At 40.1% G+C, this 27060-nt stretch overlaps 1 protein-coding gene across 4 annotated transcripts in view; it reads left to right on the forward strand.

Annotated features, from left to right (window-relative positions):
* rnls (renalase, FAD-dependent amine oxidase) overlaps positions 1 to 18300 on the forward strand; it is a 165313-nt gene extending 147013 nt beyond the window's left edge. For 2 of the 4 annotated variants that reach the window (XM_043712401.2, XM_043712396.2), the window contains exons 5-7: positions 6236 to 6409; positions 8027 to 8205; positions 16466 to 18300. In XM_043712401.2, coding sequence (XP_043568336.2) covers positions 6236 to 6409; positions 8027 to 8205; positions 16466 to 16645 — 533 coding nt within the window. In that variant the 3' untranslated portion in view covers positions 16646 to 18300. The remainder of the gene's footprint in view (positions 1 to 6235; positions 6410 to 8026; positions 8206 to 16465) is intronic. The other 2 variants (XM_043712397.2, XM_087999044.1) reach the window with 2 other exon arrangements.
* The last annotated feature ends 8760 nt before the right edge of the window (positions 18301 to 27060 follow it).

Consider the following 27060-nt stretch of genomic DNA (forward strand, 5'->3'; position numbering starts at 1 on the left):
ACTAACTATAGGCATGGTGGAAGCAGAAAAGATTATCAAGAATTTCAAAAGGAAATTGGATGTGCACTTGCATGAACTAAACTTCTAGGGGCTATAGGATAGAGCAAAGGAATGGAACTGACTGGTTTGCTAGTATGGACTCAGTGGGCTGAATGGCTTCTTTCTGTGTCATAAGTAGCTCTGTATGACTCAATCCTCCTGAGCTTCAATTCACACTCCCTCTGACAACCTTCCTTCCAGTATCTTCCTGATCTTTCTTCCAGACTCTCCCATAATTTACATAGTCAACAGCTGACCAGCAGAAAACAGAGGAAGTATATTGAACATGACAGGACCCTGTGCACCGATCCTCCCATCCATATATACTGAGCCCACAGATTACATGTTGAATGCTCGGCAAAAGAATTGCCTGCACACTTAAAATGCCTGTAACTAGTTATTTTTCGACATTATATGTCAGACCTTCCAGAAAAAAAAGCATACTCTTACTTGGAAGCAGAATGACAGCAGGCTGCTAAAAAACATAAATTGTACTTTGTCAGAATTCTAAATATAATGTTGTGTGGGAGGGCACTTGTCCCTAGACTCCACTTGGAAATCTAGCTCATGCCTTGATCGCTCAGTCATTTCTAAATTCATCACTGTTGCTAGCGGTACTTTGTGCGCTTTAGATTTTACTTTTCTACTGAAACACAAGTCAACAATAGTTATCCTGTAATCTGAATGATGTCCTACTGCAATTTCAGAGTAAGTCTTTGTCTTTACCAATCAATTACATGTAAGATTAGGGCCATTTAAGAGATTGTACCCACTATTGGTCAATTTGTGCTTTTCCTGGCTTGGCTAACCTATTGACTTGGTAAAAACAATGACTGCAGATGCTGGAAACCAGATTCTGGATTAGTGGTGCTGGAAGAGCACAGCAGTTCAGGCAGCATCCAAGGAGCAGTAAAATCGACATTTCGGGCAAAAGCCCTTCATCAGAAATACAGGCAGAAAGCCTGAAGGGTGGAGAGATAAGTGAGAGGAGGGTGGGGGTGGGGAGAAAGTAGCATAGAAGAGCTTCAGGGCAGAGGAAATGACCAAGGAGTTGCAGTGGAAGAGGGACTCCCTGAGATTCTTGTAGAGAGAGGAGGAAAACTTCTTCAATGCAGGCATCCTTGCAAGAGGATTCTTAGTAGGGTTAAAATCAACGAGTTAAAAACAATGACTGCAGATGCTGGAAACCAGATTCTGGATTAGTGGTGCTGGAAGAGCACAGCAGTTCAGGCAGCATCCGAGAAGCAGGAAAATCGACATTTCGGGCAAAAGCCTAACCTATTGACTTGATGAACAAGTCAAAAAGAAAACTTTAACTGGGGCCAGCTATGTTCTAATATTCTGCAATATAGAAAACACACAGCAGGGAAACGTCAGGCTTTGTAGGTTAGGATAATAGTGAGTCAGTGACCTTTTTTTATTATCTCTCCTTATTTTTGTTTCCATTGAAGTCAAACATTTTTACCCGTTACTCCAAGTTTACCAATGCCTTTTTGTTATTAAGTTGTTACAACCCATGCTGCTAATGTTACAGTGTAAATGCAGAACTACAGAAGGACCTGAGTGAAACCACATGTCCGCTGTCTCTTTCCCATGAAAGACGGTCTCATTTATTGTGTGTGGAAATTGGTGAGGAGGGACAATGACAGCAACATCTCAAAACATGGTCACTTGCATAAGATACTGACCGGCTGACAACAGAACCCCAAGAGGAACATTAGGGAAAATTGTACTTGGGAATGATACAATTTACAAAATCTATGTTTATTAGTGCCATCCAGAATATTGCACCTCACTGATTTGAAAATAATGTCTTAGCTTTTATTTTAGAGGTCAGTAGGGGAAATCTCTATCTGATGACTCCATATTTATTATGAATGAAAAGAATTGTGTATGGAATGAGCTGCCAGAGGAAGTGGTGGAAGCTGGTACAATTGCAACATTTAAGAGGCATTTGGATGGGTATATGAATAGGAAGGGTTTGGAGGGATATGGGCTGGGTGCTGGCAGGTGGGACTAGATTGGGTTGGGATATCTGGTCAGCATGGAGGGATTGGACCGAAGGGTCTGTTTCCATGCAATACATCTCTATGACTCTATAACTAAGTTAGTGGCTTTTCTCCATAAAGTATGTATCAACAAAAATGCCACTCTTATTTTGATTGAAGGCAGTTGGGACACTAGGTTAGAGTTCTCGTCAGGAGTTCAAATAATACCTTCACATCCACCTGAGAAGGCAGATTCATGTCTCATCTCAAAGACACCATTTCCAAGAATGTCACTTCCACAGTATGTTGTATCAGGGCTTTAGGAGTCTGGAGCAATCTCGGTTGATGCTGCTCCTCACAGTTTATAAATGGCACAGTGTGAGCAGAGTGAAGAGGAAAGAGAAACCCATAGAGTTTGTGGAAGAATCTATAAATATGTATCATTAAGACAAGAGTCTGGTATTTCATTGAAAATCATGTATTGTATTATTTAGTTTTAATATATAAGTGGCATTCCAATGAAGCCCAGGCCTAAAGATATTTTTTGACCTTGCCTTCACCAGTCTGTCTTAAACTGAAACTCTGAGATATGGGCACAAAACCACACAACAGAAGAATTACTGTTGGAGTGTTAGCCTGGATAATGCTCTGAAGTTTCTGGAATGGGACTTAGAGGTGAGACTGCTACTCACTGAATCTCAGTTGAAGTGCACTGTGGATGAGTCTCATCCAATCCACACAATAGGTTTCTGTATTTCACTGAGTAGCAATCAGGGACAGGAACTCCAAGTGACTTTCCTTCACTGAGTTTGCCAATCACAGTGCCCACTACTACCCTGGCTGACATCATCCAACACTGCACTGTCCCATAGATTGAGATTCAGATCTTTATGATCCCTTCAGTTATGTAGCTACTTGCTGGATAAATTCAATACCATGTTGAATACTATGTCATTTCTGTTTATATTTATATTATTTATTAAGTTATTTAGTTAGAGACGTTTTATATTGCTGGTTCAGATATTGCAATTTTCTGTTTCCAGGACACTGTGCTCTAAGCATCGCATTAACCCACACCGTTGTTTAGAAATTAAATTCAGCACCAAACACACATCTTGCCTCATTAATAGTAATGTCCAACTGGCATGTACTATCATCTCCTCCATGTGCATCTCCATTACATCCACCCTTCACCTGATCCAACTAAGGTATCAATCCTTAGCATTGATACTCTCATCTCTGAGTCTGAAGATTGAGAGTTCAGCCTCTGCAATGGAGATTTAAGCTTTCCCTCCAGTGCAGTCTTTAAGAAGTTACTTTTGGATAACTGAGGTTCCGTATGTTCTCTCAGTTGTGTATAAATGGTCCTGTACGCTATTTTGAAGGAGACCAGGGGAGTTTGCCTCAGTATCCTGGGAATTTGTACTGTACAAATTAGACTACCAAATTTTTCACATTACAACAGTGACTACATTTAAAAAGCACAGCATTGACCAGAAAGCGCTTTGGGACATCATAAGGTCATGAAAGCTTCTATAAAAGTGCAGTGCTTCCTCTTCTTTCTCATAAACATAAAATTGCAAATGTGAGCACATTATTTAAATGCTAATACAGCCCTACATCAGATGGTTTTGTACTCATCAATTCAATAAACATCTGGATTATTAGTTAATGAAAGCAGTATATTTGAGCCAATCTGTGAAGCAATGTCTGATTTCCCACATCAGTCAGCCAAGTTCAAAAACATATAAGCAGTTTGGCAACAAAGAATGGCAAATTTCAGTGTTTTATTCAGTAAACTATTAGAAATAAATTTGCACTTAAAATAAGAGTCAAAATCAGAACCAAAACAGTGATTCATGAACATTGTGACTGAGGATTGTTCATCGGTTATCCACATGCACTGAATGAATAGAAAACCCATGTTAAAGGAACAATGGTTGAATAAATCTGAAATAGACTGTAATTATAGCATATAATGTTTAATTTATTACATAACCACCCTTCTATCAGCTATTTGATGGACATTCTGACTGGTTTATTTCTAACTTAATTAATACTTTGTTAAAGATAAAGGACTGCTACAATCAAAACTTTACCAATATAAAATAACTGTTTATCAGTTGACATTTTACAAGTTAGTAATTGATTTATAGATAATCTATGTTTTGTTCAGTACTAAAGTATTCATATTGATAGCTAACGATTGTAGAGGCATCTAAAACTAACAAATAGCAATCCATCATTGATTCAGGAGGACAGTTTAGCCAATACTGTACATTTTTGGCAACCGATCCTTCTCAACAACATAAGCAAAGCAGCCAAACATTTAGATTTGGCTTGTAAAGCTAAATGGGTATCTAACAACTCCCAGATTGCATCAGCCATAGACAAAGCGCTTATGCAATCACTCCTTGTGTGCAGCAGTTCTGATGGCTTTTAGCTTCTCACCAATTCAAACGGAGCATCGTAATGAGGTTGAGTGGGCGTACATGCAACTCCCTAATGTTCTCTGGTTACAATCTGAGCACTAGTTGATTGTACTGCTTGGTTTTAGAGTGGGAAACTAGTTATTCTGCGCATTCACTTTTAAGCTAGCAAGGCAGAATGCCTATGGCTGTACCTTAACATGTACTTAAAGTTGTGTGTGTGTGAGCCTTAATGTGTGTTCTGTGTCAGTACTTTACCATGTGTAATAGAGTTAGGTTCAGGATGTGCATGTGTATCTAAATGTGTGTTCAGAGTTTGTGCATGTATATCTTGACATGTGTACATCATGATTGTACACATATGCATCTTAACATTTGCTCAGATACTTGAATATGTACACAAATTGGCACAAAAATGAATAGTTCCTCATCCATTACATTTTGTGAAATCATGCCAAACTCTTCTGACAAGAATTGTACTGTTTAGGAATCAATGCTTTGCACCATGCACAATGTGCAGTATAACTCCACTCTCATGCATTGCAACCTAACTTGAAACATCATCAAATCCTAGAATAACTCAGCCTTTCCTGTATCCTCCACAAAACCATCTTTACAAAAATCAGTGAACAGAATATTTTGTGACAGTGTTAATCCTGCTCAATCTGTAGTTTATGGTGCAAACACAATATATTCCAAAACAAGCAGTAGGCCCAAGTGGTACAATTAAACTGCAAAATCGGCCGTCACTATGAACTAATAGTCTGTACTGTTAGAACTTGCCCAGTATTCATCACAGAAAAAGCTATCCAACAACCATTCAATACAAGCACACTGCAAAACTACATGAAATCCAATTGAGGAAGCAGATCCCCTATCTGAGGACAGATTTGAACAAGCAATACAAGATTAAATTATTAACACCATGTGTTGTTGGCTAGACAATAACATCTAACAGACATACGTACATTTTTTTTAAATTGCCTTTTCATCCATTGTGGTAAAATCAAAGCCAGGCCTCATTGCTTTAACATTTTTACATATAACCCAATAATAATTAATGACAATTTGTTCCTAACATGCATGTGAGTTGAATAATTTAAATAGATTGCTGTGAAGTTAATCTATTTGGAACATAAAGCAGCTTCTAGATCCACTAAAGCAAGATATATTGGTGACCCTGAACTGGTGTATCAATATTCCTTTATGTTCATAAACTGAACACCTTCAGACCTTCTGATCTGCATCTACTCCCATTTTAACCTCTATTGGCTGCATCCTCCTTTGGTCCATTCAGGGTCTACTTCTTAAGAGCATGTGTCTATTAGCTCTGTATTTCTACACGCGTCAAAATAAAAGTTTAATACCTTGGGCTCTCTCAGCCAATCATTTGATTGACTAATCTGTTTGTTTTCTGCCCATTTCCAAAACATTAAGAGCCTGACAGATTAAGATGATTGTTTAGTGCTGATGACGAATTGGCAGTGTGGTCTTTGCACTATGGAGTTCTGTCCCCTGAGAGCAGAATTGAGAGTACTTAAACTGATTTCAGTGTTGACTCTTATCAGCCTTTAGAGAGACAGCTCACCCCATCAGTTTGAGCTGGTTTACAACTCAGGCCCCCTCCTCGTAAATATTTGATGATGCACAGCTGTAATGCAGTTGCAATTTAGTCAAATAAATATTGACTATGCACGTGTCCCACATTTCTTAAAAGAAAACATTGATTTTATGACACTGTTCTTTTCATTTGATTTTTATAATGTTTCTTTATTGTAGTAATAAGTGAATCACAGAGGCTGCAACTGGAAACAGCAAGATATTCCTCACGGTTTGCTTTGGCCCTTTTCTATGAAGCCGGCACGCGGATTAGTGTCCCTTGGGTGGCAAAGTACATCGTCAATAATCCCTGCATAAGGTTCATCTCCATTGACAATAAGAAACGCAATTCAGGTCAGTACTGCTGTTAATTTTCCCCACAGCGCAAGAGCAAACATTTCATCAGGAATTCCTTTACAATACTTGATCAACACCAGATTGCACATTAACTGTACTTTTACTTTAATCACACTGTCTGTGGATGTAAAAGTTGTAGAGGTGCCAGTGTTGGACTGGGGTGGACCAAGTCAGAAGTCACACAAGCTTATGATTTCAAATAAACCTGTTGGACTATAGGCTGATGTCATGTGACTTCTGATGATGTAAAAGATGCCTTGGCAGTATTTTGAAGAAGGATAATGAAGCCCACCCAGCAAATCTGGCTAATATTTATCCCTCAGCTGACACCTAAAACCGATTACCTGTTCATCATGTATTAGGAAGGAAAAAATATTAACCAACTTAAAAAAGCATGGTGTGGTCTTCGAAAGTCAATTGTTTGACAAATTTGAGATTTTTTTCCAGTAATGTAGATAAAAGAAGCAGCAGTAGATGTACTTGGGTTTTCAAAACATGTTTGACATCGTACAAAACAAAATGCTAATACACAAGACTCATGGAGCAGGGTTAGAAGATGGGTTAACATTTAGGAAGTAAGTTGTAAGGATAAGTTGGGCATTTTCAATTCGGAGGGCTGTGATTGTTGTATCTGTGCTGGCACCACAGCTATTCACAATCTATATTAACAATTTAGACAAAAAATACAGTCATGTATCGAAGTTTGCTAATGATATAAAACACTATGTGGGAATGCAAGCTGTGAGGCGGATACAAAGAAGCTGTAAAGAGATGCACTGTAAAGGTTAAGTGAGTGGGCAACAAGGTGCTGGGTAAGTCTTATAAAAAGCAGAGTATTTTTTAAAAGCCATAAAACTTGTAAGTATTGACATTCGGAGAAACCTGTGGGTACTTGTACAAGAAACACAAAACATTAGCTTTTAGATAAGCAGTTGGGAGATCAAGTGCAATTTTGGCAAGGAAATTGGTATACGAGAATAAACCAAGCTTGCTATTTTTATACAGGACTTTGGTGAGACCACACCTAGAATATTGTGTACAGTTTTTGTCTCCTTATTTTTAGGAAGGATGTACTTGCATTGGAACCAATACAGTGAAGGTTCACTAGGATATACTCTGGAACGAAAAAGTTGCCCAACAAGTCAGGCTGAGCAAAGTGGGCCAATTTGCTCTAGAGCCATGAAGAATGCAAGGGTTTCTTATTAACACATGTAAAATTCTGAAGGCGTTTTATCGGGTGGATACTGAAAGAATGTGTTCCCTTGAATTTAGAATAAGGGCTGACAGTTTCAGGACGATCACTTAAGAGTGAGAGGAGGAAAGATTTCTTCATTCGAAGGCTGTGAATCTTTGCAAATCTTCACCCCAGACTGTTATGGATGCTACATTATTGAATGTACTTAAGGTTGAGTTAGAAATATTTGGTCTCTTGGGGCATCAGGTAATATTGGGAGCAGGAAGGAAATGGAGTTGAGCCCAAAATCAGCAATGATCATATTTATGGTAGAGAAGGTTTGATGGGCTGTAGGTTTATTCCAATTCTCATTTGTTACATTCTTTGTCAGAGGCAATCTGTCCATAATAATTTAAATAGTTCACCTCCCTTTTATTCAGCAGAATCCCCTGAAGTTGGACCTTCCATAATTATTCACACTACAGTTCAGTTTGGAGCTCAGAACATGCAGAAAGATAAGGAAGAGGTAGAACCTCTCATCCTCGAACAGCTACAACAGATCCTGCCAGGATTGCCCAAGTCTATTGGCATCAAGTGTCACAAATGGAGATACTCGCAGGTAATTCTGATCATGGTGGACGTGTCCTGAGCAAATTCTCAATTTAAATCAGAATCAAAAACTGTGCTTTTATTCTGATGCTTGGGAAGTACAACAATAGGCTCAGGTGTGTTTCAAGAAGAATGGATTTGAGCCAGGTTTTCATTCCGATTTCAGCATGTTCAAACACAGAAGGCCTTAAAAAGCAATAAATACAAAGTCATTGCACCCTCCTAATTGAGGTAACTAGGGAGAGAATAGGGCCCCTCAAAGATCAGCAAGACAGCCTATGTGGGGAGTCACAGGAGACGGGGGAGATCCTAAACGAGTATTTTGCATCAGTATTTACATGGACATGGAAGATATAGAATATGGGAAATAGATGGTGACATTTTGAAAAAAATGTCCATATTACAGAGGTGGTGGTGCTGGATATCTTGAAACACATAAAAATCTCCAGGTCCTGATCAGGTGTACCCTAGAACCCTGTGGGAAGCTAGGGAAGTGATTGATGGGCCCCTTGCTGAGGTATCATCAATGGTCACAGGTGAGGTGCCGGAAGACTGGAGGTTGATAAACCAGGGAACTATAGAGCGGTGAGCCTGACGACAGTCGTGGACAAGGTGTTGGAGGGTATCCTGAAGGACAGGAGTTACATATAGTTGGAAAGACAAAGATTGATTAGGGATAGTCGGCGCGGCTTTGTGCGTGTGAAATCATGTCTCACTAACTTGACTGAGTTTTGTGTAGTAGTAACAATGAGGATTGATGAGGATAGAGCAATAGACGTGATCTATATGGACTTCAGTAAAGGTTTCGACAAGGTTCCCCATGGGAGACTGGTTAGCAAGGTCAGATCTCATGGAATACAGGGAGAACTAGCTACTTGGATACAGAACTGGCTCGAAGGTAGAAGACAGAGGGTGGTGGTGAAGGTTTGCTTTTCAGGCTGGAGGCCTGTGACCAGTGGAGTGCCACAAGGATTGGTGCTGAGTCTACTATTTTTCGTCATTTATATAAATGATTCGGATGTGAACATAGGAGGTATATTTAGTAAGTTTGAGATGACACCAATATTGGAGGTGTAGTGGACAGCAAAGAAGGTTAACTTAGAGTCCAATGGAATCTTGATCAGATGGGCCAATGGGCTGAGGAGTGGCAGATGGAGTTTAATTTAGGTAAATGTGAGGTGCTGCATTTTGGGAAACAAATCTTAGCAGGACTTATACACTTAATGGTAAGGTCCTCGGGGTTTTGCTGAACAAAGAGACCTTCTAGTGCAGATTCATAGCTCCTTGAAAGTGGAGTCACAGGTAGACAGGATAGAGAAGAAGGCGTCATCTATGTTTTCCTTTATTGGTCAGAGTATTGAGTATAGGAATTAGGAGGTCATGTTGTGGTTGTACAGGACATTGGTTAGCCAGTTTTGGAATATTGCGTGCGATTCTGGTCTCCTTCCTATTGAAAGGATGTTGTGAAACTTGAAAGGGTTCAGAAGAGATTTACAAGGATGTTGCCAGAGTTGGTGGATTTGAGAAGGGAAAGGTATAAAAGGGACCTAAGGGGCAACCCTTTTACATAAAGGGAGCTGGGTGTATGGAATAAACTTCCAGAGGAAGTGGTGTAGGCTGGTGCAATTACAGCATTTAAAAGGCATCTGGGTGGGTATATGAATAGGAAGGGTTTGGGGGATATGGGCCAGGTGATGGCAAATGGGACTAGATTGGGTTAGGATATCTGGTCGGCGTGGATGAGTTGGACCGAAGTGTCTATTTCCATGCTGTAACTCTCCATGACTCTAATTGGCATCAATTTATCAAGGCATAACATTAATTTCAGCCATATTTTGTGGTATGATCGAAATTTTACCAAATTGTTAATGTAGCCAAATTTGAACCACATTAATTAAAGGTATTTGTATTTTGCTTTTTCTTACTAATGCAGTGTCAATCATTCATTCTTCACTAGCTGAACAAAATTGCTCTGAAGGCATGGAGAACTTTTTATAACCCAGCACCTCAGAGCTGCTTACAAAAAAGCAGTTTTGAAATCCTCAAAGGAAACCTGTAATTTTCTTTTTTAGTTTGGCATTAGAATCCTCTCCTCCCTGGCTCTACTCAATCAGTTCTCACTATTGTAGATTTACACAAGAATCAGCTACTACCAATATCTGCTCAAATGGTCATATCTACTCAAAGGCAGCCTAGATCCTCTCAGCAGGATTTCCTCCTGTTTTACGAGCATTGCCCAGTACATAAAATGGAACACTAAGGCCTGATTATCTCAGAGCTACCCATCTTTCTGCAGAACTCTCCTTCAAAGGAATGTCACATCCCCAGTCTCTAAGTTTTTCCACCACCACATTCAATTTGAAGTCACCAACTCCCAGTTTGGGAGGCCACAACCCATTTTGTCCAACTTAAAATTGGGAGTTGGTTAGCTCAGTTGGCTGGATGCCTGGCTTGCAATGCAGAATCACGCTGATAGTGTGGGTTCAGTTCCAGCATCAGCTGAGGTTACTTTGATGGACTCTCCTTCTCAACCTCTCCCCTTGCCTAGGGTATGATGACCCTCATTTCAAAGTACCACCAATCATTTCTCTCTAATGAGAGTGCAGTCGATAAATATACAGCATAGAAACAGGCCATTCTAGTCCAGTTCAGTGATGATGCTCACACTCGAGCCTTTCCTCATCTCAATCTACATCTATTCCTTTCTCTCTCACATGCTTTTCTACTTTTCCTTAAATGCATCCATACCCTCCCATCCACCACACCTTGTGGTCATGAGTTCCACATTCTCACTACTACTTGGGTAAAGAAATTCCTTCTGAATTCCCTATTTAGTTGCTTAGCGATTAGATGATGGCCTTCATTTTCCCACAAAGAAAAACAATACCTCGGATTCATTACCAAAACTTTTCATAATTTTAAAAACCTTTACTAGGTCACCCATCAGCTTTCTTTTTTTAAGAAGGGTAAGACCCAGTCTCTCAATGCTTTCTTTGTATAAATATCCATACATTTCTGTTGTTAAACTTCTAAGTCATCTTTGCAGCCTTTCCAACTCCTCTATATCCTTTTCACAATATGACAACCAGAGGTACATGTGGTACTCTAAAAGCAATGTTCAGTACAGAATTAGCGTGACTTTCCTGCTTTTTAATTCTAGCCCTCTAGAAGTGCAGCCCAATGCCTGGCTTGTTGTTTTTAAAAAAAGCGATCTTGCTAACCTGTAGCTCAAGTTTAAATGACAAATTCATTTTAGTCCAAAATCTTCTCTGGCCCAAACCTATCTCAAATTATCACCATCACCCGAAAATTGGCAACACGAACATACGGAGCAAATCATTGTTCCTTTGAAACGTTGTGATTATGAGAATCGATAGCACGACTGAGAGTCCATCTGTCGCTCGAGCGTTTGTGGAGATTACTCTGCGTAAAGTTGAGCTTCCTTGACATTGTGATGATGACAGGGAAAGAGCAGAGGAAATAATGAAGTGAATGACCACATCTGTGGTTGAGGTCATCTTGACTTCAACCTTGGCTCCCTTGAGAGGTGAAATATTTTTCCTCAATTGATCCATTCTGTTGCTCTTCCATACAGCTGGAATTACCCTCTTTTTGCTCTCACTGTCCATCAGTTGGTCCCTTCTTACCCTGACTTTAGCCCATAACCACAAACATGAATGCAGTCATGAGTCTTGTTACATTTCTTCCCCCAGTACCTGAATCTGCTGCTCCTTAAACTCACATTCTGCAGCATGAAAAGTCCTCCTTTAACATTTTGACAACAGCATTGAATTTCCCTTTGTCTGAAACCCTCTACCAGGAGTGGTATAACCATTTCAAACACATTTGTTCGGCAGAATTACATAGGAGTCCTGGGTAGCTGGTAGTGGAGTCACATGGGCAGGCAGTGGTCCTGCTTTACTGCAAGATTGCCAGGTGGAGGAGATGATCTGGTCATGGGAGGTACATTAGCCAAGTTAGAATCATAAAACCGCTACAGGCCATTCAGCCCATCAAGTCCACACCGACCTTCTGAACAGTATCCCACCCAGATCCCTGTAACCCTGCATTGCCCATGGCTAGCTCACCTAGCCTGCACATCCCTGGATACTATGGGCAATTTAACACGGCCAATCCACCTAACCTGCACATCTTTGGACAGTGGGAGGAAACTGGAGCACCCTGAGGAAACCCACACAGATACAGATTATGCAAATTCCACACAGATAGTCACCTGAAGGTGAATCAAACTCACGTCCCTGGCACTGTGAGACAGCAGCGCTAACCACTGAGCCACTGTCCCACCCCGATTAGTTAGCCAAGTGCGAGGTCAGCTTTTTCAGCACAGTTTACAAACCTGGACCAACTGATGCACTGAATATTATGTGCACATTTCAAAATCATAGACTGCAACTGAGTGACCTTTTTCCAAACAGAACAACCTTTTAAAAATCAACCTCTGGGAAAGCTAGAATGTTCAGCCTTGCTCTTCAAATTTTGAATGGAAAGTTTAAATAAGCACATATGCATGTTCAAGTAGAATGATTTCACTTTCTTAACAATACAATTGAGTTCTACAGTGTGACAGGTTCACCTACGGGACAAATCGATTCAGTTCTTACATTTAGCAACTGTTAGCAGCTCAAGTTGAGTGTCACTGTTTTGTGTGTTGTAGCTATACAACTGGACATGGGTAAATGGAAGGGCCACTGTGTACTGCTCTTGTTATGCAGAGAAACAGAATGCTGCATTGTCACCGATAATACCATAATCTTTGGCCAAAAAAAATATTGGTACCTAAGTGTGTTTGCTGCTGAGAAGTGCTGGGAGAGCAGAAGTTCCAGCGATGGGACAGCAGAGCACAGAGTGAGATGGAATGTCAGATGATTGGAGTGTATAGAAAACAGACAAGCTGTAGAATATTTAACAGTGACTTTGAGATGCTGGTTTATTCACACTTGCTGCAGTCTCTCGTTGTTACTGATACATGATACTTAACTCTGAAGTAAGGTTACATGCTTACACATAAGGGTTAATATTAACCCATCTATGATGTTTGGGAAGAAACAAAAGGGGAGGTAGTGGTGACTGGCCAAGTCTTGGAATGGTAGGCCATTTCATTATAGCATGAAACCAGGCTCCTGTTGTCCAGTTGTTGACCTGATTTAAGCTTGAAGGTTGCCACTTGGCCTTCCCAGAACTTGGGAAACTGTCTGCGAATCAGGAGAGTATCCCTGACCCCAAGCAAACCTTCTGCAGAATGCTTCTTTCCTCATGGTCACAACTGTCACACCAACACCCACCCCCTCCCAAACAAAACCTCACACACTACCAAATATCAATGGGTCGCCAACAATCATGCCCAAATCTCTGACCTCTTCCTGGGGTCTTCTACTGCTGACTTTCTGGCCTGCCAGCCAGATCATGTGTAACAGAAAAGTCAGTTAAAAATAATAATCAGGTGCTGCTGTTAAATTTCACAGGACTACAGCGTGTCTGGAATGTTTGTGTATCCTCCCTCCATCACGACAGAGACTTAAGGGCTTCTTCAGTTTTATTGTCAAGCTCTATTGCCCTATTTCTTGAACCTTGTTCCCTTTTTATGCCACTTTGTCATGTTTCTTCCTCTCCCTCAGAGTTCTCGACTCTTTTGCCAAGTGAGTCTGTTTGGGCATGTGTGCCCAGGACATACTTGGTATCACTGCCAGAAAGCGTTAGAGACCTGGCTGAATTAAGTTAATGTAGGTGCTATGGAATGGCAAAGCTCGCATGGTATAAATCTGTTTGGGTGTCACACAAAATAAAGGATAGTAAGTTAACAACACAGTTTTTCGGTCAAAGCAATTTCTTGTTTTTTAGAATGCAAACGAGGCTGTTGTTTTCCCGAGCTCTTTCACCTTATTGTCCTTTTCAATGCAAACATTATCTGTCTGCTTTTTCAACAGAACCCCAATACTCTATTCAAAACTGTATGCTTACCTTCAATCTTACTACTTTGATTCTGCCCTTGTGCATGGATATAGTATCAAAGGGAAAGTCACTATATAAATGCAAGCTATTGTTGTAATTAGCACTTGAACCTGTACTTCCATATGGCTGAGTGCCTACCCCTGCCCAGCTCTCCCTGTGACTATGCATCTGTAATCAAGCTCACCATATGGAGACTCACAGAGTCAGGTGCTGGCACTTTGTCATGTAGTGTGCTGGAATTCCCACATTGATGGCCAACGCAGCAGGATTACAAGAAGCACTTTTTTGTGCTGAGCATGAATCTGCTGCATGTGTGTGGGACTGGCAAACTGAACATTGAATCTCCGCTGTGTCTGATGTTCAGTATGACTTCCTCCAGAAGGCAATTTGCCAGTTTTAATTGGAAAATGAAATGGTGAATTCACTCCCTGTGTAAGAGAAAAATGTACCCATTGTATTATAACTATTGCTTAAAAGACAGTAGTTATGACATTTGTTCAAAAATGCATTCACTTTCTAGCTTAATACTATCTCAAGCAAGGTTTGAATCCATTTAGAGCGGAGATGAGCACGAAGGAAAACAATATTTCTTGGAGAGGCCTGAGGATTGGAAGTAACACTTAAAACTAAGTCTATAATATTAATGCTTTTAGAGAGAAAACAAAATTAGAGAATCGCTCCAGTGTGGAAGCAGGCCATTCGGCCCATCGAGTCCACATCAACCCTCTGAAGAGCATCCCACCCTAACCCACTCCCTTACCCTATCCCTGTAACCCTGCAATTCCCATGGCTAATCCACTTTGCCTGCACATCCCTGGACAGTATGGCCAATAAACCTAACCTGCAAAACGCTGGACTATGGGAAGGAAACCAGAGCACCCGGAGAAAACCCACACAGACACGCAGGATATGCAAACTCCAGACAGACAGTCATCTGAGGCTGGAGTCAAACCACTGTACCAGCGTGGCTTGAAGAAAATGTATGGGGCATTAAGTATTTGTCAGTCATTACAATAACAAATCAGATTCACAGTATTAGGCCTTTCACCTGAGTTGTTATATACGTAATTATAGATGATGACTGCAAATAGCTTTTAGTTATGGGATGTTGGAGTTGTTTGGGGAAGACTTTTACAATCCTGTGGCTCATTTTCAGTCAGAATCCTCCCATGCTATACAGCTCAATGCTCTTCACATACAGTATGAAATAAATATCAAACTACAGCAACCACATTTTATAATTGCTGCTTTCCAACATTTCTCATCAATTTGTACAGCCAACACTCTGATTACATTACCTTACTCATTTCTAAATTTTCACAGTGCCATTTATATCATCTCTTTAATAACTTCTCTTCAAAACCAACTACCAACAACCCAGAGTGGAGATAACTGGCTTATTTTAATGGGTCAATCATTATCTCAGAGAAGCAACTGAATAACAGGCTCAATTTTTGTGCTGATAAATTAAAGTGAAATTGTAAAATGTTCCAGTACACAAACATTGTCCATTCTATCTATTTGGCACAGTGTCACAGAGTTCCACTTTGATAAGTGTCAGACTTAATGAGCAAAAGGAGTCTTAGAACAATTATATTATTTTTAGTTACACCACATTGTCACTTTCTAACAAGTGAAGATAAAAGTTATTGAAATCATGGTAACAAAATCTTGGCCCACCTGCACTTGAGTGTTTTATTAATTCCCACATTGTTATCTATTACCTAAAGGACTAGAAATTTTATTGGAAACACAAGTGAGCAACATTCTTCTGTCTGCTGTTTTAATAGTGCCCTTAACTAGCTTATCTTAAAGAGGTTAATGTCACTGTTAATATAGCAAAGGGATATCAGAGAAGCATTTGTGCATTAATACTGTCAGTTTCCACACACTGGTCATATTAGGTCAATATTAGTAATTTAATCCTTATCTGAAAGATACTTGGGATGGACATGACTGATAAAACTCAGCAGATCAGAGAGTGGGTGATCTCAGGTAATGTACAACTGGCCCTTAACTGATGATATAGCTTATATTATAAGTGAAACCAAGCCCTTTCATCCTCAACCTCACCTGTAGGAAATCATTTTTAAGCATTGCGAGCAGCAATGACTCTTTTCTCTACACAGCCAATAACATCGGTAAATACTCACTAGGCTCTCTAGTTTCTTTATGTAATTAAACTCAGTAGCACTACATGGGACAGGAACTACTGGCACAACAGTCAGGGAAGGAAGTCTTCAACTAGGATGGTGGGAAATGGCTATCTTTGGAATAATCTGCAACTGCTTTTCTTGCAGGTCATCAATTCCATCCCAAACTTTCGAGGGCAGATGACGCTTAAAGAACAGCCACTTCTTGTGTGTGGCGGTGATGGGTTTACACACTCAAACTTTGACGGTTGCACAGAGTCTGCTTTAACAATCTTGGATGTGTTCAAATGTCATTTTTTAAAATCTGTATCATGCAATTCTAAATAGTTTGCTTTGTCTCAGATCTCAATCATTATTGCAAAACCCCATTAATAGACGGCTGTTCAGTGTGTGGATGGAATCAATAGTTTGACCCCGTCCCTAACCCCCAAGAGAATTTGGTATTGTTATGACATGGGGTAAAACCCTCTGCTAATTTAAACCAGCAACACAAAAGATTCACCCCGTTATATAATTGTTAAAATTCAAGAGGCAAAGAACTATCCCCAAAGTCACGATTTAAAGTAAAACAAATTTAAGGACTTTATTCTTTAAGTCTAACAAAGAATATTAACTAACAACTATTTGCAACTCCTTTCTCTTAATCTATCTTTTACTTCCCCCTCTGGTCCAATAAAACTCCCCGATTAAGATTTATAAAAAAATTCAAATTTCAAAACCAGCCAGCTGTCGAATCATCTTTTTATATCTTCCTCTGTCTTCTTTTCTTCTTCTTAGGGTTTCTGTTTCACAGGTTATTGATAGATAAAGGTACCTTTAAGAGAGCTATTCTAAGAGCACTCTGCATATGGTGGTGGCTTGGCAGTTCTCCTCGAACAGTTTAATTTGTTTCAGTTTTATACCTCAAAGCATCAGATCATTTCGTTGGTTTTAATACTGTCAAAATATCAAATTCAAACTTGATTAGTGTTTAGAATCTTGGGGCATAATTTAAACTGATTGGCTGAATTTGAATTTGTTTTAGTTTCATAGCAACCCAGGTACTTCTAGCTGCTGGACCAAATGTTACACTGTAAATGTTCCGTACTCTGTGTGCTTTAAGTCCTTGCTAGCTTTCAACTCTCTTAAAGGACAGTATTGCTTATATTTTCATAACAGTACATACATCATATTTGCATCTGAGCCATAAAATAATGGGAACTGGTGTTAGACATTTGACATTAGGATTCAGGGAAACAGTGCTAAGTGGACTAACAAATTTACTAATAATTGCAATGCAAGGAAGAAGTTGGTGATTTTGTGCGTAGTAACTATGTTTGTATCTCACAGCATTAGAAAATCTAACTCAATCAAATTTCACACTACATGTTCCATGTATCAAAACCATTTTATGTCCCAAACTGCAAATCCAGGTAGTCATCATAAAAAGGTAATATTTTTATTTAGATTTGACTTCTCTTCCAAAAAAGTAAATGTATTAAACATGTGACAATCTGGTGAGTGAGATAATAGATTTGTTTGCTTTCTTCAGTACAGTCACAGTGGTTGGCATCCAGTCCACGTCTTCTCTCATCAGGTGAGCTGAAGGCTATTCCCATCAGAATTCTCTCAGGGGAGAGAGAGATACAAAACCAGCCTTCAACTTTCTCTCTGCTGTCGCTCAGCAGTGATACAGACTCGGATTCTTCTCACTGAGGCCAACAATGGAATCCAGTGGAAACAGTGCAGTCACAGGCACCATGCCTGGTGGGGTGCACTATTCACAGAAGCAGCATGTGAATTGGCTGCCTCTGTGTTTGCCATCTTATGAAGGATTTTGGACAGGCTTCACCTAAACAGTGGGCCAGCAACCCTAAGTTTTCTGCAACATGAGTGGGAGAGGGGATTTCTGTACGTTTCTGTGACCCATGGAATACTTTCCAGCTGTGGGAACGTGTCCAGAAGCTGTCCTCTTACGTCTCCCATCTTTCTCTCCATCCCAACCACCCTCCACCACTTCTGAGACTGTAGTTACCCAACCAGGAAAACTCAGTCTGTAGTGAGCAAAGTACCTCACAACAAGGGGAGCAGGAGAAGGATCAGCTTCATTAACGTAACATTTATATATGTTCAAATCTTAAACTTGCCCCCTTCACAAGCACCCATCCAAAATTCTCAGGACATTTTTCACTTACATAATCAATGTTGCTTGCTGGGTGACCAGAGGTAGAAAATTAAGTTAAGGTAACATGCTTTCTCTTGGCTCCACTCCTATCATATCCTTATCTGTCACTATCTGCTCTCCAGTAAATGAGAATATAATTGGAAACTAATCACCAGAATCAAGCACTGAGCATTATAGAATTCCAACACACACTACAGCAAGTGAAAAACAGATCTGAGTTCCCACAAGAATGGTGGCTATTTCAATGTTGCTATCTGTTTTTGAAAATAAAATGAATTTTATGCTAAAATAACTGTGGTTTCAGTATTCTAAGGACAATCCAGTTTCTTAAAGAGTATATCCAGAAGTTAGAAAAGGGCTCAATTCGATACTCAAATTCACCTATGAACTGAAGCCATTCAGTATGCACCCTTTTCACAATGTGGTCATTGAGAAATCCTCTAATGGGATCTCTAAATCTGCCAATTTCAATATACGTGATAAGATTTGTACGTCTGTACAGGCTTTATGACTGACCTTCTTAACAATCTCATCATTGTTAATTATAAGCTCACTATACACCTTGACACTGCAATAAGACACATCAAAGCTATCCTGAGGGATAATGACTACCCCTGTCAGATCATTGCTGTGTATTGCACATATGAATGGGCCTAAGGCTGCCACTTACCAAAGCTAAGAAGTGCTCTCTCTACCTGAAATTATCCTGGAAAGCTAAAATATCTCAAATTAGAAAAACAGGGGAAGCTAGCCATTAAACACTACTAATATGCAGCATTAATGTGAATGGTTTTTAGCACTAACCGAGCCGAAATGACATGTCACCCAACACACAATGAGTGATGGTGCTGCGTGAAGATCAGCACTCATGAGATGCCTGGTACATAGGCTGTACCTCACAATGATTGGCAGATCATAACAAACAGCATGGTCCTTGAGCTGTTCATAAAAAGCAAAGTACTGACCGTATTCAATAAAACCAAGAACATAACATCTGATATTAGATGCGATTCTGTGATTGGACAGCACTTACTAACAACCCTAAGTGCTCAGTGCTAAGAATTAGACTAACACCAAATTTAAAACTATTAGTCAGGCTTGTAACTCATAGATGCTTGTTAGAAGCTACACATAATCATATATATCCAGTCCTCTGGATGAAAAATAGGTTTGTCCAAAAACTGTGCTATTTTTAATTAAACAAAAGTGGAAGGGCAGTAGTTTCCTGGTGCATTCACCACGGTAAACCCTTGATCAATCACAGTCCACTTGCTTACTAATCAAAATCTTTTCCTCATGCAATTTAAATTGTTATACCTCTTTGGTATTCCTGCATCCGTGCCGATGAGTGAAAGATGACAAGTTTTGACTGTGTGCCTTTTTTTCAGCAATACTCAAATTCTGTACTACCAAGTGACTATTAACAAAAATTACTTCGCATACAATCTATGAATGAAGTACGACGCAAACTTATTTTTAAGAGTCCATGGTTGGATTTTGCATGAGTAAAACTGAAACTATTGCACATCAGTGTTTAGTGATCCCGATAAGGATCTGAAGGGAACATTGAATTTGGCTACCCAAGCCACATCCCAAAGGACAGCAAGTTTCCTTGGGCATATTTTGTGATTTTGCAAACCCTGCTGAGAAATAGTATTTGAATTCCTCTGCATAATACTTGCCAGTAATATAAATAGTTACAGATACGCAGTCGTCATTCACAGTAGGATAAAACTTCACTTCTATAACTGATGAGCAACAGCCAAATAAACTTGCCTTTTTTAAAAAAAATATTAGAAACAAGTCTTACGATTGTTTTCTGTGTGACAAACTCTGATGCCCACAGTCACTCAATATAGCTGAAAACAGGTTTGAACATCTAAAGAAAAATGCTCATCTTTTGATTTTCCCTGCTTGTTAAATTTCTTTCCATTAGTCTCCCATGTTTGTTCGTTCTTCCTTTGTAATGAACTTTTATTCTGTCACTCTTTTGTTTTTTTTTTCTGTACACACACCATGTTTTTAAACATCTGGGTCATTTTCATTTTGATATTGATATAATTTTACTTCATGTCACCAGATTTAAGCTTCAAATTTCCTATGATTGTAAATGTTCTCCAACTTGTCCCACCCTGTATGAGCTGTCAGACAACCATCTGTTCAGGTCGTTGTTTAAAAAAAATGTCTCTGGGCTATTTGAGGAGGAGCACAGAGTGTTCCCATTGCCCAAGCCAGCATTTCTCCCTTTGCCAGAAACAATTTGGCTCTTCGAACTGGGGTTTGTGGTATCTTTCTGTGCACAAATTGGTTGACCTTATGAAAGTAAGTACACTTCAAAAGGATTTCAGTGGATGTGTAGTGTTTTCAGACATTTTTAGGGTTTACTAAGGTGCAGTCTCTTCTGAGAAATATTTTCAATTCAAGTCGAAGCTGATAGAAGTTAGTATCTCAGGAAATGGCTGGTGCTTAAACAAATCATGTAGGCACCTTGAATCTTTGATCTTTCTTCATACTCACTGCAATCCATACAATGTGGAAGCAGGCCATTCAGCCCATTGAGTTCACACTGACCCTCCGAAGAGCATCCCACCCAGATCCACCCCCTTGCCCTGTCCCTATAATCTTGCATTTATCATGGTTAGTCCACCGACCTACATGTACCTGGACACTATAGGTAATTTACTGTGGCCAATCCACCTAACCTGCACGTCTTTGGATTGTGGGAGGAAACCAGAGTACCCAGAGGAAACCCATGCAGAAATGGGGAGATTGTGCAAACTCCACACAGACAGTCACCCGAGTCTGGGTGTCTGGCACTGAGGCAGCAATGCTAACCGCTGAGCCACCGTGCTGCCCCACATTTTGAATTTATATTAATCACTTTAAAGGATGTTCTGTCAAAATACACTCAGACTGCCTGATGAGGTATCCTGATACTGAGACACTCATGTACAGATAAATATGAAATTAATATGGTAAGCATTCAGCTATGTGTTCATATTGTGTTAAATTAATGACACACAATGCAGTGCATGGCCAATCCATATCAACCTATATCCCTTGAATGAACAAAAGCGAAAGATTAGTTTTATTCACTTTCAGATGAGCAAGATCAGCAGATATTGCCCATCCCTTGTTGCTCCAAGGAGGTTGGGATGTTGCCACTGTAAAGCTCGCTCAGCCACTTCAAAGTCAACTGTTGCTGTTGTACTGGACTCACATCCAGGCCAGACTTCATAAGGAGGGCAGGTTTTATTCTGTGATGAAACTACTGAGATTGATGATAGTCTCTCAGTAATATTTCTTGATGTCAACAAATTTTATTTACCAGCTTTTTAAATAGAAGTAAAGGGTGCCATGTGAATTCAGGTCTGGCTTCTGGGTCACTAGTCAAATAACATAACCGCTGTATTACTGTAGCCTTTCCAATGTTGTTATTGGAAGATACTTGACAGTTCAATGAATGATGTTTCATTTGCATTGAGGGTGGGCAGAGAGACTGGAAAGTTTTGACACCGTCTGTGGTCTGTGCTGTGAAGCTTTATCATTCACCAGTGGTGGAAGAGTCCAAATCAAATTTGCGACTACAAACAACTGATCCCAAGGCAAGTTAGCCACCAGCTGAGCAATTCAAACTGTACAGTCAAAACCAATATTTAAAGGACAGAGGCTACCCACACCACAATGAGCTAACTGGAATTTAGAAGAAATAAATACAAATTTTCCTTATATATTTGGGGTTATATGTATAACCCTTGTATACAGAACCATAGATCCCTGCATCAGCCATTGCTAACTCACAGTTGATAAGTGATCAGAATTGTCTTTGTTGTTGAAAACTGCATGAGCTGTACATTTAACTAATAACTTCACATAGCAATTGAAGCTTTTCATATTGTATCCTTAGTCTAGGGAAGAGAGAATTTGCCAGCTGGAAAGTACTGTTGTGTGAATATCAGACCAGCAAGGAACTGAGTTCTGTGGCTTTAGGAAAATAGGGAGTAAGTGCAGCAGTAGACCATTCAGCCCCTTCCACCTGCCCTGCCATTCTAGATCATGGCTGAACATCTACCTCAATGCCTCAGTCCCCATATCCCTTAATGAAATCTAGCAATTTCTCTCGTTAACCTACTTAATGACTGACATTTTACAGCCCTCTGGGTTCCTCCTCAACTCAGTCCTAAATGGCTGGGCTTCTGAAACTGTGATGGTTCTCTTAGTCAAATAGTTGACCAACACAAACATGAAGATGGGACTCATGCCCTTTGAAAAACAAAAACATTGTCCTGAGGAAATTTAAGAAACCCAGTGTGAACTGAGGTCAACTGATTGTATTTTCAGCCAAGTTTTGAACCAATGTGCCATTGATCCAACTTGGTACATGCTCCACACAGTTCAGTAGTCCGATATTAACCATCTAATAAGAAAGTAAGAGCCCAACATCAGTAAATAGATAGATAAGAAGATGTGGTAAGCTTGCTCACTTTTATTAATACGATGTAGTCTATGGTAAGTTGCAACATTTTTATTTGGTCCACATCTTTTTCTTTAATGATCTGTTATTCCACAAAACTTTTACAGAATTCACTTGCCAATGAACCAGAATGTATCAGTTACCAAGCTTAATTGTACCATGCCTCAGATGGTTTGTGTCCAGACAGTTGGATACAGATCTTTGTCTGGCCATCATTAAAAAAATGAGCGCTGCTTGATGAGTGAAGCATCTATATATGAATTAACAACCAGCTCTTAAACAAAACTAAAAGGGGCTTTGGAACAGGCAACTTTGTTCACTTAGAAATCTAATGACCGGTGTGTGACCAAAACAGAAAAGAAAATACAATCAACACATGAGTAGGTAGGTAAGGAACCATAGTTCACAAGGGACAACAGGCATCTCTGTCCACTACAGAAAGAAAATTGGTTATGCAGAGCTTAAAGATAACCACTGCATAGGTACAGGGTAAGGGGAGGAGGCATGCCTTCATAAACTACCACAGCAAATACAGAAATTAAACCTATACTGTTCCACCACAGTCCAGTCATCTAGCTAACTCAGTTAACCAAACACCACCTCATATATCTATGTGCATACATCACGGAATTGCTTTTTTTTTGGTTATGTTAAATGGGAAAGTGATCGGATATCTAAGCATCAAGAACAGCTCACAATTTCAGGCAGAAATTCATGTTCATCTTGAAATGGCCTAGACTTTGCAACCAGGTGAGAATGAACTATGCTTACTGTTCACTGAACTGACACTTAGCCGTACACTTATAATGAGCTTTTGCAGTGAAATGTACAATTATTCAAGAACAAACCAACACAGCACTCTCTTCAGGAGATTTGATGTGTGTGTGAACAAGGAAAGCAATAGTGTGCTTTCTCAACCAGACTGATGAGTCCTCATGCAGCCATCCAGCTTTAAACACTGGACAAAGTCTGAAAAATGGTGCAATTTGTGATCAATGCATACCCACTGCTTCCAATCCCAGATTCACTGAGGCAGAGCTGGAAGTCTTAGCATTGGAGACAGACAGGAGGGGAAAGGTCCACTTCCTTCAGGGGACCCAGAATTCCATCAGACAGACACAGTAGGACCATAGAACTCTTACATCCAATGCCAGTGGTATTTGAATGTAGTGCTGCAAACAGATTAATGACCTTATGTGTTTAATCAAGGCCAATAAATGTATCATCAAATCCACAGCCCACTTATTGCACCTCTAGCTCAAACACTTTTTAATATACCATCATCACCCTAGCAACAATCTCCTTTTTTTATATATTTTTATTAAGAGAAAATAGATTTTTAAATATTACAACAAATACAAAACAATGCAATTCAAAACAGTACAAAAATAGTACAATACTAAACCCAAATAATAAAAAAATCCCCAACCCACCCTCCTATACGAATGTATAAACATATATAGAGAAGTATAAAATTTAAAAAAACTAAACTAGCTATTTAACTAAATAAATAAATACCTAATAACAAACAAATAAATAGTAATAACTCAGCCTAGCAAAACAAAACACTCATACATTCACAGTTCCTCCTCCCTGGATAGTGGACCCATGAAACACAATGGTTATGGCCATATAAAAGCTCTTGTTAGTGTGGCAGATAAATCTGTGTCCAGGTATTTCAAAAAGGGTTGCATGTCTTGTAAAAATTCTCAGTTTTGTGGTGTACCATATTTGTGAGAAAATCCAGGGGAATATGCTCCATAACTCAGCGCCAGAGACCCGGGTTCAATTCCCGCCTCAGGCGATTGACTGTGTGGAGTTTGCACATTCTCCCCGTGTCTGCTTGGGTTTCCTCCGGGTGCTCCGGTTTCCTCCCACAATCCAAAGATGTGCAGGTCAGGTGAATTGGCCATGCTAAATTGCCCGTAGTGTTAGGTAAGGGGCAAATGTAGGGGTATGGGTGGGTGGCGGGTCGGTGTGGACTTGTTGGGCCGAAGGCCTGTTTCCACACTGTAATGTAATCTAATCTAATATAAACAATCTTCTGCCAACCCGACAGCCCTGGGGGGGTTTTCTGATATCCAACCTAGCAAGATATTCTTCCTTGCACAGATCGTAAGAATATTGAAAAGTTTTGCCTTATGCGAGTCTGCAGGAAATACAATGGGTAGGCCCAAAAGGAGTGAAATAGGGTCCTTCTCCACCCCTACACCTAAAATCCTCTCCATTGCACCCACCACAGTGCTCCAATATGTTTGAAGCCTGTCACAAGACCAAAGACAATGGGTAAGAGTGCACATGCAGACCTTGCACTTGGCACATGCTGAAGATACCCCTGGTCTAAATTTTGACAAACGGTCTGGGGCTAAGTGGACCCTGTGGAGAACCTTCAACTATAAAGCATGGGTCCTATTGCAAATTGATATCTTCCTTGCATTCTCCCAATATCCTCCCATGCTTCTGAAGAAACTTCAACACCCAGCTCTCTTTCCCACATCTTGCAGAGTCAATCAGACTCATCTGAGGTGGCACCCCCCAATTGGTGATATAAAGTACTGACAGAGAGTGTACTCTTAGCCCTTAGTACCCCTCTTTCTATGTCAGATTTGTAGGAATCAGTCAAAAGTGCGGTCTTTTTTTGAATAAAATCCCTAACTTAAAAAAAAGAAAGAGGTCTCTATTAGGTAATTCGTACTTCCGTACTAACTGATCGAAGGACATCATTACATCTTCCTCAAATAAATCACCCCTAGCTGCCCAGCGTTTAAATCCGGAATCTATCATACCCGGTTGAAAACCCGGCATACCCACTAAAGGTGTAAACAAAGATGTTTTGCCAATATTACCTTCCCTCTGCTGAATTGCCCTCCATGCTTTAACAGTATGGATGACTATTGGGTTATGGCAATATTCCCTAGCTGTCCTCACCTTATCCAAAAATTGCAAACTGGTAAGAGGGCACCTTGCCTGGGAGGCTTTGATATCTAGCCATATTGAAAGAGGGTCCCCACAAACTGAATCACTCACGTAGGTCAAAAGCGAGCTTAATTGGTAAATTTTAATGTCCGGAAGATCTACTTCTCCCAATCTGTGAGGCAACTGCAGTTTGGTTAATTTAATGAATGGCCGTTTACGGTGCCAGATAAAGGAGCTGAACCAACTGTTCAGTCTCCTGAGTGTTTGTTTATTGAAAATCAGGGGGAGCATCCATATAGGGTATAGCAAACGAGGGAGAATATTCATCTTAATAAGCACTATCCGACCCAACCATGAGACTGGAAGTGCCTCCCATCTTTGGAGATCTTGTTTAATTTTTTTCAAATAATTGAGTAATATTGGCTTTGAACAGCCAATCCAGAACTGGAGTAATGAATATGCCCAAATACACAACCCCCCCCCCCCCGTGACCACCTAAATGGGAATCTATAGTCACTCTCAAGAGCCAACTCTTTTGTAAGACCACCCATAGGCATAGCCTCTGATTTAGCAAAATTAATCTTATACCCTGAAAAAGCGCCAAACGCGTGAATGCATTGTATCAGGCAAGGCACTGAGACTGCTGGATTTGTCAAGAAAATTAGAACATCGTCTGCATACAGCGAGATCTTATGTAATTTTGACCCCACTTCTGGAGCTGATATATTGAGATCCCCATGAATGGCCTCTGCCAACGGTTCAATCGCCAACGTAAAAAGTAATGGTGAAACGGGACAGCCCTGCCGGCTGCCCCTAGAAATATTAAAATTGCTTGATCGTACCCCGTTGGTAATGACCGCAGCGAGAGGTACACTGTAGAGACCTTTACCCTTCTTATGAAAACTTCGCCCAAACCAAACTGGTCTCGAGTATAGAAAAGGTACGGCCACTCAACTCGGTCAAATGCCTTTTCTGCATCTAAAGAAATCACCAATCCCTGTATTGACTGCTGTTGGCATGCTTGAATTATGTTAAGCAGCCTCCTAACATTGTTGGAGGATCTGCGAACCTTTATGAAGCCCGTCTGATCCTCTTTAATAATAGAGGGTAACACAGTCTCCAGCCTTAATGCGAGAGCCTTAGAGAGGCTCTTAAAGTCCACATTTAAGAGCGAGATGGGCCTGTATG

The sequence above is a fragment of the Chiloscyllium plagiosum genome, unplaced genomic scaffold (assembly GCF_037043375.1).
Source record: "Chiloscyllium plagiosum isolate Xiang-an unplaced genomic scaffold, Cpla_swu_hap1 HiC_scaffold_22, whole genome shotgun sequence".
Classification (NCBI taxonomy): Eukaryota; Metazoa; Chordata; class Chondrichthyes; order Orectolobiformes; family Hemiscylliidae; genus Chiloscyllium; species Chiloscyllium plagiosum.